Source organism: Eubalaena glacialis, chromosome 13, assembly GCF_028564815.1.
Source record: "Eubalaena glacialis isolate mEubGla1 chromosome 13, mEubGla1.1.hap2.+ XY, whole genome shotgun sequence".
Classification (NCBI taxonomy): domain Eukaryota; kingdom Metazoa; phylum Chordata; class Mammalia; order Artiodactyla; family Balaenidae; genus Eubalaena; species Eubalaena glacialis.
In genome coordinates this window covers 77473211-77491372 of record NC_083728.1, presented here as the reverse complement: position 1 = coordinate 77491372, position 18162 = coordinate 77473211, and the positions used below count along the sequence as shown (strand labels likewise).

Here is an 18162-nt window from a genome sequence, read left to right as displayed (position 1 = left end):
GGCCTGTTTCCTGATAAACCTGAGTTCAAATCCCTGCCCTGCCACCAGCCAGCTGCCGGGGTGGAGCTGGCCCATGAGAGCCGAGTGTGCAGATGCCTTCCTGGTGCCGCGTTCAGTGACATCACACCTTCAGTGATGTCCAGAGGTGTTTGACACTTTGAAGCCTTTTCTCTGCTTCAGATCAGCCATGCTGGGAGTATTCACCCCACAGAGGTCCACAAACACCACAAAGCAGAGCATGTTCTATTGTAGAGCTGGTTGTTGATCTTTACCAGCACACCACTAGACTTTGGGCAAGTTACAAAGTTTTCACATCTGTAAAATGGGGATGACGGTAATGATGATGACGATGGTAGTGCCTCTGTGGTTGGGATACAGGTCTGAATCAGTGTAAATATACCACAAATAATGAGGTGTAAATATACCGCAAATAATGAGGATTTAAACAATGTACATGTTTATTTCTCTCTACCTTGAAAGTCTGCGCAGTTACCTCTGTTTTTGTCGCCTTTCCCTAGGGCTCATTCACCCTTCTGCGCATCACAGCATGGGCTCACTCAGCCTCTGCTCTGACTCTCCTTGTCCCCAGTTTGGGGAGACTCTTCTCTTCTGTGGCATAAGGCTGTGCTGTGACTCCCTGTGGTTCCCTCTGCCCTGAATCCAGAGGTGTTTCATACTTTGAAGACTTTTCTCTGCTTCTTGGAAAACATCCCTTTCCTGATGCAACGAGGTCAAAATGATGGAATGAAAGGAAGGGGTGTATGTGGGGTTTTTTGAGGGGGAGCATTGGTTAATATGTTAAAATAATATCCTTCTGCATCAGGAGCTGGGAGGTGGAGTCACAGAGTGACTGACCGCAAAGGCCCCAGCGATGAGGATAATAACAGTTGTGACAGTAGCAAGTGCAGGCAGTGCTGTAAGAACGCCAAACAGATGGACCTAGAGCATGTATTATTCACTGAATCCTTATGACAACCCTAAGAGTGGGTACATTATTATGGCCATTTATCAGATGAGGAAATCGAGGCTCGGGGATGACAGGGACGTGTCCAGACTCAGAGAGCTAGTACATGGTGGAGCCACCGCTCCACCCCCTCACAGAGGAGACGCTGAGACCCAGAGAGGAAGGTGACACAGCAGGTGCGTGGAGGGCCTGAGGGGCCCTGGGACCCACCCGCTGCCCCTTCTGAGCACTGCTTCACTCCAAGCATCCCCCGCTAACTGTTCAAGGCACTTATTTAGATTCGTGGGTCACCCCTCACACCAGCATCAAAAAAAAAAAAAAAAAAAAAGCCTGTCTTCAGAAAGCACATAATATTTCCTGCAGGAAGTACTTCAAATTAAAGAAGATAGTCATCTAGTGACATTTGAGTATTTCCTTTTCTTTCAATACAAAGCTCAGCCTCCCTGGATGAACCTGGGCTACCTCCCTGGTGGTCTGCTCTTAGCCTTGGCTGCTTTTCCTCAGTACCTTGCCTCCCTACCTACCCCACTCTCCCTTCTGACATTCTTTGGGATACTTTGTGCCATCGCTGTGCTAGACCCTGAGACTACAAGTGGAGAAGGAGATAAACTCCATCCTTCTGCTCTCTGAGTTTAAGATGTTTGCGGGGAGACCAATGATTAAACAGATTGAAAACCAGTAGTAGTGCAACTCTGTTCTGAGCCCTCCCTCCGTGCCAGGTCCTGGGCTTCTGACCTCACGACAACCGGTGGGGCGGTGGTAGCTGTTCGACAGTCATTCCTACCACCACTGTCCTGCCCATGGCCACGTAGAAAACTCCGGATCACAGAGATTCAGAACGGGTGAGCTGTCCATTCGCAGCAGAGCTGGGCTCGGCCACGATCCCGCCTCACTGCAGGGCCCAAGGTCTCAGCTGTGCCCAAAGCATCCTCTTGTCCTCACGTGTTTTCTGCCAGGAAGCACGGGGGTAGGGGGACGAAGGGTCACAGGCGTTGCCACTCACCAGACAGCTGCCAGGACCCTGCAGACCGTTTATTTTCATTGGCGAAGCTGGTGGAGAGGGCTGCGTTTGTGCAAGGAACCAGCTCTTTCCAGAACACAGCACACAGCACAGCAGAAAGACAGGTGGACCTGGGCTGGATCCCAGCTCCCTCTCTGAGAGGCGAGCACGTCCTGTGGCTTTCAAGATGCAGCTCCAGCATCGCTTCCTCCTGTGAAGCCTCTGCTGGTCCCGACACAAGTGAATCTCAGCCCTGGCTGTACACTGTGATCGCCGGGCAACTTGAAACTCCCCTGGTGACTTCAGGGGGCCTCCACATGGAGAACCACTGGCTAGACCAGAGGTTAACATACTGTCTCCCGGAAGCCAAGTCCAGCCCACTGCCTGCTGTACATAATCGTCTATTAAACAATGTGCCCATTCGTTTGCATATTGTCTGCGGCTGCTTTCCAACTGCAGGGGCAGTTGAATAGTTGTGACAGAGATCATGTGGTACGCAAAGGCTCACATATTTACCATCTAGACCTTTAGAGAAAAAGTTTGCCAACCCCTGGTCTAGACAGACAGTCACCCTTATTCAACTTTCGTAATGTCCTTCTAGCTTAAAACTTAGTACATGAAGTTGTGATTATTGGTTCATGTGTATAGCAGGTGTGAGCATCTCAAGGGTGGGGACTTCGAGCTGTCCCTGTGGCCCCCAGCTCAGCAGGTGCCCACTAACTGGCAGGTGTTCTTATATGTTGACTATTGAACTTCGGGCTTCTTAGCAGCAAGGTTTGGGTGACCAGGGACGGGGCTTACCAGGCCAGGTGGGGCTGTTCTCTCCTAAAGCATCAGCTCCTTTGCTCTCTGGCCCCTCTCCCCAGGGCGGGGCTCCCAGCAGAGCCTGAGGAGGTGCCCAGCACGAGGCCTGGAGGAAGATGATCTCAGGATAAGAAGCCATGAGAACTGGGAGCCCGGAGTAGATGGAGGAATGGGTTCAAGGTTAAGGCCGTGAAATGCAGGAGGATGTGGGAGGCCCAGTACTTGGCCGGGCTGGTATCTCTTGACCCGGAGGTTCTAGCCGTGGCCGGGCAGGTGGTCTCCAGGATGAAATGGCCTCAGTTACCTGCTGCAGCCTCCTATCCAGTGTTTGACTCCAGTTGCACCTTCTTATTTTTATTTTTTAAAATAAATTTATTTATGTATTTATTTTTGGCTGCATTGGGTCTTCAGTGCTGCATGCGGGCTTTCTCTCTAGTTGTGGCGAGCGGGGGCTACTCTTCGTTGCGGTGCGCGGGCTTCTCATTGCGGTGGCTTCTCTTGATGCAGAGCACGGGCTCTAGGTGCCCGGGCTTCAGTAGTTGTGGCATGTGGGCTCAGTAGTTGTGGCTCACGGCCTCTAGAGCGCAGGCTCAGTAGTTGTGGCACACGGGCTTAGTTGCTCCGCGGCACGTGGGATCTTCCCGGACCAGGGCACGAACCCCTGTCCCCTGCATTGGCAGGTGGATTCTTAACCACTGTGCCACCTGGGAAGTCACCAGTTGCACCTTCTTGACTGGGCATTCTCCCGCCTCTAGCACCTCTGCAGAAGGGAAACTCACCCCCTTGCTAGATACACATGCACCACCATTACTTGGAAGAGTGAAAAAACTGAAAAACACCTAAATGTCTATCAATAGGTTATTGAATATTCATTATTCTTTCATGTACAACTATAAGGAAAGATGAGTGGGACTTATGTGGACTGATATAAAAAGACATTGGAACTTTAAGGGTAAGTTAAAAAATCAGATTACAAAAATCTGTTTAATTTGAGGCTATTTATGTAAAAAAAAGTATTAATTCTGAAACCCTAAAGTACTATCAGTGGTGATCTCCCTTCATGGAGGTTTAATTATAGGGGGACTTTTGCTCTGTCTATAGGGTTGGAATTTTTTAAACAAGCCTGTGCTATAAGGAAACTAACAAGGATGTTTCCACTAAAAAACAAAAAAACAAAAATCAAAAAACCAACCAACCAAACGAACAAAAATACATCTTCCCTTATACTGAACCTCCCTTGAACCTTCCTATAGCGTCAGTTATCTATAGGATATCTGCCTTCATATAGCATCTACACTCAGGCCTTTGTTCTGCCATCTGGGGCTTCCTAGGCCACAGAAGGTCCTTGTTAGTAAGATCTGTGTTCAGAGTTTGTCTCCTGGGAAGCACAGGCCTAGCCCCTGGTACGGACATTATCGTAGGCAATCCCGAAGTGTGTTATTTAGTGCATGGCATTTTCTAACTCGTGTGCATGCTTGACTTCCTGCTTGACTTCCTACTTTACTAGAAGCTCTTTGAGGGCAGAGACTATGAAGTAGACATTTCCACCCTCTACAGCATCTGGTACAAACTACACAGAGCAGGGCCTCAGGAAATCCCTGCTGAATGCGCGAATGAACAATGTTAGGAGACCCAAATTATCATTGCATGAGTATTTCTTTCCCTTCTACTGGGGACACTTCTGGCATTGCTTGCTTGTCAGTCACCGCCTGCCCCACGTCTCCTCTAGCCCCAAGCTTCTGGACACAGCTCTGCAACTAGGAATAAGAGGTGATGGGAAGAGTCAGAAAACAGGGGTGGGGCATTTGCTCTGGAAAGAATTGAGACATCCTTGCGTGAGAGAAAAGAGGAGAGCAGTGGAAAGAAGAGGAGGGTGGGGAAAAGGGAAGACACCATGCTGAGGGCACTGGAGAGAGTGTGGGGAGGCACTGAAGGTGAGATGTGAGACGAGAGAGGTTCTAGGACAGCTGCAAGGCAAGTAAAAGCAAAGCAAGGAATAGAGGGCCGATGTCAAGGTGCAGGGCCACAGATAAGGAATTGGGGGTGCTTTCAGTGTTCTTTAGGACATACAGTAATGGTTGGAATTGTTTCTACTTTGGAGGCCTAGGTTATGTTTGTCTAAAGATGAGGCACATGTGGACTGGACCTCGTGGAGCTCTGGAATGTATTTGGGTTACACGTGGATGAGTGCCATGTGGGACTATGGCCCTGCCCATTCTCTGGCTCAGTCATTGGTGGGGTGGGGGTGAGGGTCTAGGTCTGGAGCTGTGTTGGAGAATCTGCAGCTGCTTTCACTCTGACCCTTCCTCTGCTCTGTGCTTGTCATCCCATCCCCGGCCAGGCCGGTAGAGACAGCTCCCTCTGGAACTGCACTGATCTTGAGATGCCAGAGGAGAAATTCTCACAGTTGTTGGTGGGAAAGAGCACTGTGGCAGAGGTCAGAAGACCAGGGCTTTGTTTCTATGTAGAAATGTCTTTAGGGAGTGTTTTGATTTAGTTAAAGAAAGTGATGCAGCTAATAAAAGTCCTTTGCCCCCAAATCAGAAAATAGGGGTAAGTTCAAAAAGAAGGTTCTAGATTTAATCCGCTATATTCTCATTATCTGGGGTTAATCACCACTAACCCTTTGGTATATGTTCTGGCAAGTAATGTTTCGTGCATATTAGTGTGTAATTTTTAAGCAAATCAAACTGTACACGTTCTCGTGTCATATGCTGTTTGCACATGATTGAACATCTTTTTGTGAGAGCACGTATGTTTGCATCCCTATTCTGCCTCTAATTTATCAGCTGCATGGCACCTGATTGGTCACATCACCTTTCAATACCTCAGTTTCTTCATCAATAAAATGGAAAGATAACGACGCCCATCTCACAGGGCCGTGGGAAGGATCCCATGGGACGATGGTGCCAAGTTGCTTTGCAAAATGTTCTCCAGAGGGGCGCGGCTGCACTTTTCCAGGTCCCGGGTCTCTGCCAGCTCAGCCTGCTTTTTCTTACACCGGCTTTTGGCTTCTTTTCTTTCCAGGATAGAGAAGGGGGATGGGAACGAGGAGGAGGACCTTCGCTTGGATTGCCGCCATGAGAGATACCCTGCCCGTAAGTGGCCTCACCTGCAGGAGCCAGTGCTGCAGATTCGTGAGCCGTCTGAGAAGAGAGGACCCTGGAGATGGGCCGGGCCAACTTCTCCCTGCCCCCCTGCATTCTCCCCCAGACACACACTGCAGATGGCGAAACTGAGGCTGGGGTCTTAGCAGAGCAAGTCTTCCGCACACAGCAGCCACGGCCCTTGCAATGGGGTCGGAATGCTAAGGAAGCAAGAGGGACATGGGGGTGCCTTAAAGACAGGCAGGTGAACCACAGCTCCATCCAGGCCGGGGTTAGCCATTGGCTGGAAGGGACAACAGCTCCGGGGCAGAACTAGCCAAGTCAGGGAGGTGATAGCTCACAAGATCTGTTTGAGCAGTGGATACTTGTGGCAGCTCAGAATGCACTGACTTCATATGCCTCACTGTGGGGGTCAGAATCTAGGGCTCCTATTCAGAAAACAAATGTCTGGACCAGAAAGCAAAGGGGAGGTCAAAGGAGAGAAAGGCCTTGCCCTGGACAGAAAAGAAAGGAGCTGAGACTAAAGTTAAAGTGGCAGAATCTCATCCGAGCCTGCTGAATGCCCACCCCGTGCTCCCTGCCCACCCCACTCTGTACTAAGGGCTTTTTATGCCTGATCTCCTGTTCTTGCTGACCGCCAACCCCTACAGCCAGGATTACTAACCACACTTTGCAGAAATGAGGGCTCAGAGAGGTGGAACAGCTTGCCTAAGGTCACACAGCTTAGCTAGTCAGTGGCAGAGCCGTTAGAGCAGGTGCTGTCTGTGCCCTGCCTGTATCTCTCAGACCTTTTAGGAAGCTACGGTGCCTCCCAGCTGCCAGTATCTGCATCTCTGTGCCTGGGGGCTTGCCCCACCTCCACCCTCAGAAGGCAGGAAGTGCCAGGGAAGCTGGCATATAGATACCCCAGCTCCCTCGCCCCTTGAGTGGTATCGCCCCGAGGTGTGTGATTTGCAGGATTAGCCAGGTTTACCAAGTCTAGCAGCTGCCTGGGTTGGCCGCCTTCCCTCCCCTGGGCCACGTCCCCCCTCTGTCAAGTTGCCCTGCGTCTTTGTAGTGTCACCCCTTTGCTCCAATTCCTATCTCAGGGTTTGCTTCTGGGGAATCTGAACTAAGACAGCAGAGATTTAAACTTGGGTTTGTCTGCCCCCAACCCCTGGGATCCTAGTAACAGAGTGAGAAATGGCTCTGCTGAGAGGAGAAGATGGAGGCGGGTGAAGGAGCCTGGGAGGAGGCCCGGCTGGAGAGGAGGAGAGGGTCTGGTCTTCACGGTGAGGGAAGAGGCTCCTGTAGGAGACACCACCCCAGGAAGATGTCCAGAATGCTAACTGCCTGCCCGAGGAACTGGGGTGGATGCTGGGCCCACAGACTGTGGTTTCACGGCAGGTGTCAGGGTTGGGGGCTTCCTGCAGGAAGGGGTCAGGAGCCAGGGCATGGAGGAGGCTGGGGAGCGCCTGCCTCAGGGATAACAGAAGAGAGCAGGAATCCACCAGAGGGGTTCAGGAAGCACATGGTAGGGACACAGGCTGAGAGCCCTGGCACGTTTCAGAGTGCCACTGGCTCCCCTGCTTGGGCCGGAGCCCTCTGAGGCCCCTGCAGAGTGGGCAGGAAGCCCTGGGTGGAAAGAGGTCGTGGGGCTTGTCTTGGGGGCAGCTAGGGAGCTGGGAGGAGGAAAGGCCAGATCCCTGAGGGCTGAGGATGGAAGAAAGAATCCAGAGAGCAAATCTGGCCCTGAAAGCGAGCCCTGGGATGGAAAGTGAGGACAGCCAGTGTCGGGGGAGCCGCAGAAGCCCTCCACCCCCAACGCAGCCCCTCACCTTTGTCCTGGCATCCACTTCACCTCCCAAGCATCAGATGCGTTCCCCAGGTCAACAGCCTGCAGAGAATTCCATCTTTCGTGCCCTCAGCAAATACTGAGCTGTGCCCTCCGTGCTGGCACTGGAGATGCAGCCGGGAGCCAGAGCAGGCAAAGCTCCTGCCTTGTGGGGTGGGAGTCTAGAGAATCAAGAAAGAAGTGAACTCAGAAACAAACATGGTGATCTCAAGTGCTAAGGAACGTGGTGATAAAGAGGGATCGGGGGAGGCCTCTTCAGAGCCACCTCTTTGAGGAGCCGCTGGAGCTGGGGCCTAAGGAAATAGAAGGAGTCAGCCAAACAAAGAGCCTTCCAGGCAGAGGGGCCTGCGGGTGCCAAGTCTCCAAAGCAGCCAGCACTGGAGGCCACGTGGCTGGAGCAGGGAGAGCGATGGGGGGTGGGGATTGGGATGGGGGAGGAGATGGGGCTGGGGTGCCCAGGAGGCAGGACCATGGGAAGGAGCTGGCTCTGCAGTAGGGGGCAGGGGGCATTTTGAGCACGGAAGAGACTTACCCAGATTATTTATCTGTATCTGTATCTGTATCTATATCTATATCTGTGTCTACATCATCTTTACCTATATCCACATCTATCCATCCCTCCTTCCATCCATCTGCAGTGCGGGAAAAGGATGGGAGGGGAGGAAGAGTAGAGGCCAGCAGACCAGCTTAGATGCCGTCCCCTCATCCCCTGGAGTGACGGTGGCCTGACCTGTGGCAACAGAGATAAAAGTGGGAGGATTCAAGAATCTTTTGCTGGAAGAGTCGTCTGAGTGCTTTGTTTGTGCTCCTCTGGAAGCAGATCCTGAGATAAGGATCCAACAGCAAGTACCTTATTGGGATGATCCCAGAAAATACAGATAGGTGCCAGGGAGGCAGACTAAGCAGGGAAAGGCAGATGGCAGGTGGAAGCCACATTCCAGGCTGGTTATCACTGTAGGCCCTGCTGGGTGACTTGGGGAGCCAGTGCAGAGCACACGATCTGAGTTATCCCCCCAGACATGACAGTAGCTCTCCTCAGGCGTCGTTTGAAGGCTGCGGGGGTAGGGTGGGATGCATGAATTCTCCTGGGGCGGGTGGGGAAAGCTCTGGCGCCGTAGGAGGTCAGCAGCCTGCTCCACTGGGAGGGCGGGCGCACCCACAGCATCAGCTTGTCTGACTTGAGGTGAGGGATGGAGGCGCCCAGGAACCTAAGATCTGCACAGAACTTTCAGGCCAGCAATCCAGGGCCAGATGTCACCCACTGATGGACCTGGAGAGGACGAGTTTGAGGGGCGTGTAGGGTTGAGAACAGAGATAGTTGAAGCTGGGGGACTTTTGAGACTGTCGAGGGAGATTGTGTGGGGTGGGGAGAGATGGAGAAGCCACGAGGTCCTAACACCCTGCGGCTCAAAGAGAAGCATGGAAGCCGGTGGGGAAGGGGCTGTGGCTCCCACAGGTTTTCCAAGTCCCAGCCTCTCGGGGTAGAAAGGAACCTCCGAGTCCCCAGCACCTCTGCCAGGTGTGCCTTTCATCAGGTAGCCGAGTTATCCGGATGGCTGTCTTTCCCCGGGGACCAGCGGAGGCGCTGGGGACTCAGAGTCACAACAGTGAGGAAGCGATAGACCCCATCTGCTGTCAGAGCTGAGCGGGGAGGCCCCCGAATGTGGGCTGGGCACACCCCATCTGCCAGACCCCAGGCAGCGTTTGGGGATGCGGGGCCCAGCCACGTGTGGACTGGGTCCTCACATGGTTCCTGGGCGGGAGAGCAGCCTGATCAGACCGTCTAGGGAAATGACACCGTCTCCAGAATGCGGCCTCTTAGCTGCTAGTGGGATTCTGGCCAAGAAAATGTTTTGGAAAGGCCTGGACAAGTTTTGCAATATTTCTCTACTGAGCAACTGCTCAGATCTGGTTGGTGGACTGACTTGCCAGCAGGACGCACGGGGGAGGAGGAGTGCCAGGGAGCCTGCATTATTAAGCACTTACTGTGTGCAGGTCCCGCTAAGCACTTCACAGCCATCTCATCTGATGGCTGGCACAGCCCTGGGAAGGAGGGTTGATTGTTGTTATTGTGTAGACTGACAGGCTGAGGCTCTGAGACGCAGATTGACTTTGCTGAGATCTCTGGTCCCCCGGGCAGTACAACTCAGCTTGGCGTGTAGATCTATCCCCTTATCCTGGGAACCAGGCCGTTCCTGCTCTGGCCCCCAAACTCTCCACCTCATTTCTTCCCACTCTCCCCTCCCTCATTCTGCTCCAGCCACCCTGGCCTTTCTCTTTCTTGAACATACAGAACTCATTCACTCCACAGGATCTTTGCACGTGCTCTTCTCTCCACCTGAAATGCTTTCCCTCTAAATCTTTGCATGGCTGGCTTTGTCTCCTCTTTTTTTTTTTTTTTTAATTAATTAATTAATTTTTGGCCGTGTTGGGTCTTTGTTGCTGCACATGGGCTTTCTCTAGTTGCGGCGAGTGGGGGCTACTCTTCATGGCGGTGCGCGGGCTTCTCATTGCAGTGGCTTCTCTTGTTGCGGAGCATGGACTCTAGGCGCATGGGCTTCAGTAGTTGTGGCACGCGGGCTCTAGAGCGCAGGCTCAGTAGTTGTGGCGCACGGGCTTAGTTGCTCCGCGGCATGTGGGGTCTTCCCAGACCAGGGCTCGAACCCGCGTCCCCTGCATTGGCAGGCGGATTCTTAACCACTGCGCCACCAGGGAAGTCCCTTGTCTCCTCTTTAAGGCCACTTCCTCAGAGAAGCTCCCCTAACCTGCACCAGCTTCCGCAGTCGACCTCATATCACTGTGTTTTCTTTTCTTCATCATATCTGTACCTCTTTGAAATTATACTTACATACCTGGTTTTTGTTTTGTTGCCTTTCTCCGCTGGGTTCCATGAGATTAGGCACCCTGTCTTTTGTTTTGTTCACGCCTGTATCCTGAGAGCCTAAAACAGTGGGTGGCACACAGTAGGTGCTGAATCGCCTCTCTAAACCTCTCATTTTCTCCCACCATATCCCACCCGAGAAGCCACTTTTACATAAACAGTTACATGAACTTTTGGTTATCTTAACTGTTCCAAAAGTTGCTATTTTTTCTTGGGCTACTGTGATATAGATTCTGCCACATTTTTTTTTTTTTCTTCCTGAGGAAAGAGTTTGCCTTTGAAACCTGCCTTTGGGGCTTTGCAGTGCCACCAGCTAGCTCGGGGGCACATCAGATGTGACATTTGATGGAGGCAGTGCTGCCATATGGTCCAGGTGTCTGCATCTTCCTTTTAGGGACAACTGGGGTTTGCAGCTGATTGCAGCTGTCCAGTTCAATGCCCGAGACAAGCTTTTGATTTTGCCAGGTGTGTCCGTGAGGCTGGGCTGAGTGAGAGGCTGTCACTCGCCGGGTACAGAGGTGGCTTCTGGGAGCTCCGTCTAGACGAGTCTCTGCCGCTGCTGCCCTCAAAATAGCAGAGGGAATTTCAAGGAAGACTCTTCTGGGCTCAGAGCAACTTGGCATTTTTATTAGATCAAAATCAAATCCACTATAGCACTGCTTGAGTCTGCTTCCTTTATTAAAATGGAAACAGACGATATTTCTGAAATAAATATCAATGCCAACTTGCTGGGCACACAGACAGCCACGCAGCTTGGAGATATCCGAGACCCTGGCACTGGGGTAGAGAGAGCCGAGCCAATGTCAGCATCAGAATCCCCTGGAGGGCTCCCGGAAACACAGATTGCCCGGTCCCAGCCCAGAGTTTCTGGCTGAGGAGATCAGGGTGGGGCCTGGGGTTCTGCATTTCCAGAGACGCCGCTTCTGCTACTCCACAGACCAAATTCTGAACTGCACTTGGCCCTGGGCTGTTGCCAAGAGGGAGTCTGCATTTTGTCACCTGTTTGGGCTCTTCAGCAACTTCTGGATGGAAACTGCTGCTTCTAGGGCCAATTCTCTTCCCATCCATCTTCCTAAGACACAAAATCATGTCTTTTCCACCCCCTCCCAGCCCCAAACCTTCCTGTGAGAGCATCCCTGGTGGGTGTCAGGTCCTGTGCCGACCCCTCCTGGACCTTCCCCGGGAAGCCTTCTCCAGCCATCCCATTCGTGCTTCAGCTTTCTTTCAGTCACTCATCACTCTTGGAATCGTCCTTTGCTTAACTCTCTCCCCACTGGAATGGAAATGTCATGAAGACCAGGACCTTGTCACCACATTTGTGTGGCAGCCCCAGTGCCTAGCACAGGGTTGGTCCTCAGTACCTTTCCAGTGAATGGTTGAGCTCACTTTGTCTTCATGGGGTAGTTGCTCTGAGGACTATTTCCATTTTACAGGTGAAGTTCCTTGGATTCCGAGCAACAATGTCATTTTTCTTGGCTCAGAAGTCTGGGCGACTCTAAGCTCAAGCTGTGTCATTGTTCTTTATGCCCATTTTTGCCCAAGGCAGTGTTTCTGCAATCATCCCCGATCCTAAGAAACACTTGGGGACGGTTGTTAAAAATACAGATTTCCCTAGAGATTCCAATTCCGTGGTTTGGGGCAGGCCAGGAGTTGGCTTCAGGTAAGTCTGATGATACAGCAGAAACCCCAGGTGCAGGATAAACCCTGTACCCCCAGGGGCCTGCCGGGCCATTTACACCTGGCACCCAGCGTCTTTGCAACTTCAGCCTTCCACTCCTCACCCCTCCAGCCCCGTGTACTGGGCTTTCCAGCCTCACAGACCATCTTGCTTTCCTCCAACCACCAACATCATGAGGTTTTTCACACCTCCTGAAAACCTCATTTACCTGCCAAGAACCTATTTCACACCCTGTTCCTTCTGCCTGAAATGACCTGCTCCCTGCCTCCGTTTGGCAAAAAAAAAAAGCCAAAACAAACCAAACCCTACCAGTGGAATTGTGAGCTTCACAGTGCTTTACAAGTCTAGCTCAGATGTCTAGCAATAGTAATCAGTCCCCTCTCCAGCCCCTAGCAGAGGTGGTGTGTTCACCTCTGCATTTCCCTTCCCTGGCGCTCGAGTAGATGAAGGAGAATTTTATACTGGTTACAAGTCCAGCCTGTGAAGTGAGGCTGCCTAGGTTCAAATCCCAGCAGTAAGACCCTGGACAAGTCACTTAACCTGTCTGAGCCTGAGTTTCCTCATCTGTGAAATGGGCATAGTAATGGCACCTAACTCCCATTTCTGAGGATTAAATGAGCCAGTGAACACGAGGCACAGTGAATGGCTCCTGACACAGTGAGAGCTGGAGGCATGTTTGCTCTTGTCATCTCTTCCCCTCACTAGACTGTGAGCACCCAGAGGACAGGTCTGCATCTGACTCCTGTCTGTAGACCCAGCACCCAGATGGAGGCGGACACACAGTAGATGCTCAACAAATGAGGAAATGAAGGAATCAGTGGCTCTGGGGAGAGGTGGCAGGTTCAGTGGACTCAGCCTGATCCCGAGTGTGGGAAAGAGGTGGAGAGAATGTTATGGCCCAGGAAGGAGTCCCCAGCAGACGGACTCTAGTGAAGAGAGGGATGAGACCCCCATTCGATCTCCTAGGACAACCCATCCCCAAGGTAAACCAGAAAACCCAACCTTCCCCTCCACATGGATCCCACACAAATCCTTCCCAAATCCTCCATCGTATTCATGCAACAAATCTACGCTCTCAGCACTGTGTGTGGAATTGTGCTGGGTGCCGAGGACACAGCGATGAACAAAAGCAGAGCTAGTCTGTGTCCTCATGTTACGTACAGCCTAGAAGAGGAAAACGGGAGGAAACAAGTAAACAGATATTACCAAATATGATGGAGTCTCTGAAGCGCCCTTAGCATGCAGATTTACAGAGCACGGTTGACTTGGAGAGGCAGTCGGGGGCAATGGAAGAGGGATGATGGTGTCACTAGCTGGAAGGGTCTCCAAAGCCAGACATCTCAGTGCCAACCTTGATTCATCTCCCCATCTCTCCCCACATCCCAAGTCTTTCTAGAGGTAAGAGTTCAAGGTTGGGCGGCGAGACAGTAGGCTCTGGATGGGCCCATGAGTCCTGGAGAGAGTTCTGCAGTACCTTGGACAGCAGGTGGAGAGGGTCCATCTGGCTCTTCTGTGATAGGCTGAGCTCCTTTGGGGTCAAGGACGGCAATACCAGCCACTTGCCCACCCTCACTAATTCCTCTACTGGCTTTGGAGCACCTTGGACAAGTCACTTCCCCTGTGATCGCCCCCATTTCCCTGTCTGCACATTTGTGATGACGCTCTTGGTCTTGAAGGACCCTTCCAACCCAATGAATCCATTTTGGAACAGTGGATGTGATTTCACACAATTCAGCAGAGCTGAGAGCTGATCTATTGGGATCTTGGTGCCTTGGAGAGAGTTCGAGACAGTGATTTCCCACTGAGGGATTGAGATGTTAGGACTGGAAGAGGCTGAATGTTAAAAAACTTCATGTTTGATATTTGGACCAAAAATGGAAGATAAATCACATCTTCTGAGAACCTCCTATGGGCTGAATACTCTGCTAAGCCTGGGAGGTTCCAAGGGAATTTGAAGCACAGTACTTGCTGCCAACCCTCTGAGTGAGACCTTGGATAGATCTCTTCCCACCGCTGGGCCTTGGCCACCTCATCTGTGAAGAGAGGTGGTTGAACCCAAACCCCCTCTATACGGGCATTTTTAAATTTTCACATCTCTCTGAGGTCACATAATGAAAGGCTTCTAGCAGGGGGCCTGCAGGGTCTGCTGACTCCTTTGTAACTAACATCCATTTGCGGGCCCAGAGAGGTGAAGTTACTTGTCAAAAGTGACACAGCTTTAAAAAAAATAGGTTCACTCAGCTTGTCAGTGGTGGAGCCTGGATTTGAACCTTTGACTATCAGACTCCAAGTACAGTTCCCCACCCTGAGTCTGTACCCAAAGGAGGAGAGGCTGAGCAAAGAGACTCTCAAATGTACAGAATCTCAGGGAAGGTGGGCCGAGAACATGCCTCCAGCTCAGGGATCACTCCTTCTCCTCCCGCATGGTTTCTTCATTTGTTATAAAAAGTCAGCTCAGGACGTGCTCTGTGCCCAGCCAGGTGCTGGGGGCTGCGGGCTCCGGGATGAAGCAGACCCAGTCCCTGACGGCACTGAGTCCCCAGGTTAGTTGGGGAGACCCCGACAGCACAAAGGGACATGCACAGGGAGAGAAGGACGTGCAGCTTGCCGTGTGGGCACAGAGGCCCATGGAATGCTTCCCAGAGGAGGGCGCATTCAATTGAGGAGTGGGGGACTCAATGGCCAGAGGACAGCAGGAAAGGGTGCCCCGGCCGAGGTACCAGAATGTGTGAAGCCACAGACTGGAGTCATGGGACAAAGACGCCAGCCGGGAAGTAGTCAGAGGTCAGAAATGGCCTCCTGTGGGCTGAGTCCAGCCTGAGAGATGCTGTTTGGCCCACAGACGGTTTTAAATGCTTTAAAAGCCTTAGTTGTCATCATTTAAAAGCCAGGAGATTTGATTTCAAAATCCCGATTTTCAGTTTCTCTGATCATTTTGGGAGATCAGAGCCCACATTCCCCACGGCAACAGTTGACCAAAGCTAAGGAAAGGCTGCTTCTGGCCACTTGACCCAGTTCTGTCATTTGCTTGGGCCAGTAGACATTTTGAGGTGGGATTCTCTGATTTATAGCATAAGGCTTTTTTTTTTCCTGGCTGGTGACTGGCCCCAAAGTAAAGGAACCAGGAGAAGGGAAGTGAGCGGGGAGTCATGGTGGGTTGGTGGGGTGTATGGTGAGGACAGGGCCCCCTCACTGTAAATGGCTCTGGGCCCTAAGCCCCTCCTGGGAGGCTAGAGAAGGGAGGAGGGCCCCAGTCATCAGCGAATTGACCTGATTTTGACTCACAGAAGGATAAGGATCATGGCCCTTCTTTTTCCTTAAAATCACATGATCACTTTCTCTCTGTTCCAACAAACTCTCCAAGGTTCTGCCTGTTGGCAACGGTAAGCAGCTACAATCATTTCTAAACACTCATTTAGAAAAACAATCAAGGCTTTCTGTGCACCAAATATTTGCTTTTAGATTTAAAAAAAAATCCCAACACCTATATCTTGGCAGCAGGCACTTCCAAAGAATGCAACTGTTTCAGTGACTGGGGCCAAAACAAATGTTTTTCCTGAGGCCAAATGATTCCAGAATGTTTGGCAAATGTATCCCACCCCTTTTTAAAATATAGTAAAATTAGCAAAGCACCAACATTAAAGAATATTAAAAACAGAAGAAATGCCAAAGGAAAAAAAAATCACGTGTGCACACTCCCCACCATTGGTACAACCATCCTCATCTTTGCCTATTCCCTTCCAGCCTTTGTTATGAGCAAGAATCTCCCAATAGTCAGAGCTACTTTGGGGATGGAGGAAGAGTGATGAGCTGTCTGTCCTTGGAGGAGTGCAAGCAGCCGCTTGGCTTCCGCAGGAATTCCCACCTCAAGGGGCTTGCTCTGAAGGATGTGTGACCCTAAAGGATGAGAAGTATATCTGAGCATCCTTCAGAGCTCGGAGGGGGAAACAAACCAGCAGAGAACACATTTCTTTTAATGCTGAAGTTTCGAATCAGGAAGAAATTAATTCAACCCAGCAGGCTTGTAGCTGTGAATCCTAAGGCAGCTGCTTATGTTGGCTGAGTCTCAGTTTCCTCATCTGTAAAATGGGCTCAGGCTTGCGAGGACAGAACCTAGCAGGGTGTGTAGACTATAAACACTCTGTCACTGTTAGTTTTCCCCCTTGCCCTTTGAGCCAGTCCCACCCACCATGCCACGCAGTCTCTCCTCCCTGTGTTCCCCTTTGTTCTTATCTTTCTGGCTCCATTGATTCACCATGGAATGTTCTCCAGGGGTTGAGCCATTTCTCTCCTGGGCTCACAGTCTAGTGCTGGGGGAGGCTGGCAGAGCACCACTTGGAGTGGATGCTCCAAGAGAGGGAGACCCCTGAGGCTGGAGAGAGGATGTCCGGAGGGCTTCCTGTAGGAGGAGGAACTTGAGCTGGGCTTTGAGTGTTCAATTCAGCAGTAGGTACAAGGGCATTTTAGGCAGGTCCCAGCTTGGAGATGGAAATGGGTCTGGTGTGTTAGGAAGACATGAAGGAGGTGCTTGGATGAAGGCAGGGGAGCAAGCTTCCGAGGATCAAGAAAAACAGAAGAGTGAGCATGTTGGATCAGTCGAGCCTCCCAGCCCCTGTGCTTGCCCAGGCCGTCAAGAGCAGAGGGCTGTAGTGGGAGGCGGTAGAGTCTCTGCCCCATGTCTCGGCCCAGGGAGCTGCTCAGGGCCGGCTTTGGGACGTCCACGTACTTGCTCGCTGGCCTGAGGTCAAGTACAATTGGGGCCCAGGAGTCATCTACACTGTTCTCCTTCTAACCCTCCCACAGCTCCTCGAGCACGTAGGAGCACACAGCGGAGCCTAGGGAAGCCTGACGGGGTGGGTGGCTGGGGGGCAGGTGAGGGTGTGGGTAGGTGAAGGGGGGGTGGAAAGTTGGTGGGTGGATGGCTTGGGTGGGTGAATGTCAGGGCAGGTGGGTGTGCAGGGTTGGTGGTGGGGCAGTGTGGGATTGTTGGACGGGTATGTTGGTGAGTTAAGGGGTAGAGACTTGATGAGTTAGTGGATGTGTTGGCAGGTTGGGAAGCAGATGAGTAAGCAGGTGAGTTGGAGAGTGGCTGGGTGGCTGGATGGGTGGATGCTTCAGGTTATGGGTAGATGTGTGTGTGGGAAGCCAGGCTGGTGGGAGTATTATGGGGTGCTGGGAGGCTGGATGAGGCAATGGTGGGCGTATGGTGTGTTGAGAGGTGGGAGATGCTTGAGTGAGTTCTAGGGCTGTGCGGGCTCGTGGGGGGATCATGTGTGAGTGGATGGTGGATATCTTGGTGGGTTGGTGAGTGGATGGCAGCGGATACTGGCAGGTGGATGTCTAGGTGTTGGTGGACCGGTGGGCAGATGGGTGGGTGATGGGGGCGTGGCAGAGGTGGAGAGCTGGGTGGGCGGATGGTGATACGGTGAGTGGGACAGTGGGTAGAGAGCTGGGTGCAGCTTGATAGATGGCTGGGTGGGGAGCTGGCGGGGGTCGGTGGGCAGATGGGGTGGGGGTGGAGGAAGGCAGCCGTTGGCACTGACCACGCCGTCTCTCGGCAGGATACCAGCCACACATGGGAGATTCCTGGCCCCGGAGCTCTGCACAGGAGGTGCCGGAGCTGAACCGCCAGTGCTGGGTCCTGGGGCACTGGGTGTGACAGCGACCAACCTGGCTCCAGACCTCGGGCCGTCATCGGCACCAGCCCCCTGCTGCAAGACCACTGGTCTGGCGCCTTTGGAAACCTGGCCTGTGTGGGACACATGTGGCCTGCCCTGCCCGCCGCTGCCTGGGTCTCAGGGTCCTGGAAACGGGGCCAGGGCAGCCGGAGGGACTGCACAGAGCTGCACAGCGTGACTGGGACAGCAACTCCTAACTCTCGCCACCGCCACCTG

At 52.3% G+C, this 18162-nt stretch overlaps 1 protein-coding gene across 2 annotated transcripts in view; it reads left to right on the top strand.

The window, feature by feature from the left end:
* GSG1L (GSG1 like) overlaps positions 1–17927 on the top strand; it is a 210404-nt gene extending 192477 nt beyond the window's left edge. For both annotated transcript variants that reach the window (XM_061209312.1, XM_061209311.1), the window contains 2 exons: positions 5796–5866; positions 17830–17927. In XM_061209312.1, coding sequence (XP_061065295.1) covers positions 5796–5866; positions 17830–17927 — 169 coding nt within the window. The remainder of the gene's footprint in view (positions 1–5795; positions 5867–17829) is intronic.
* Positions 17928–18162: the final 235 nt, after the last annotated feature.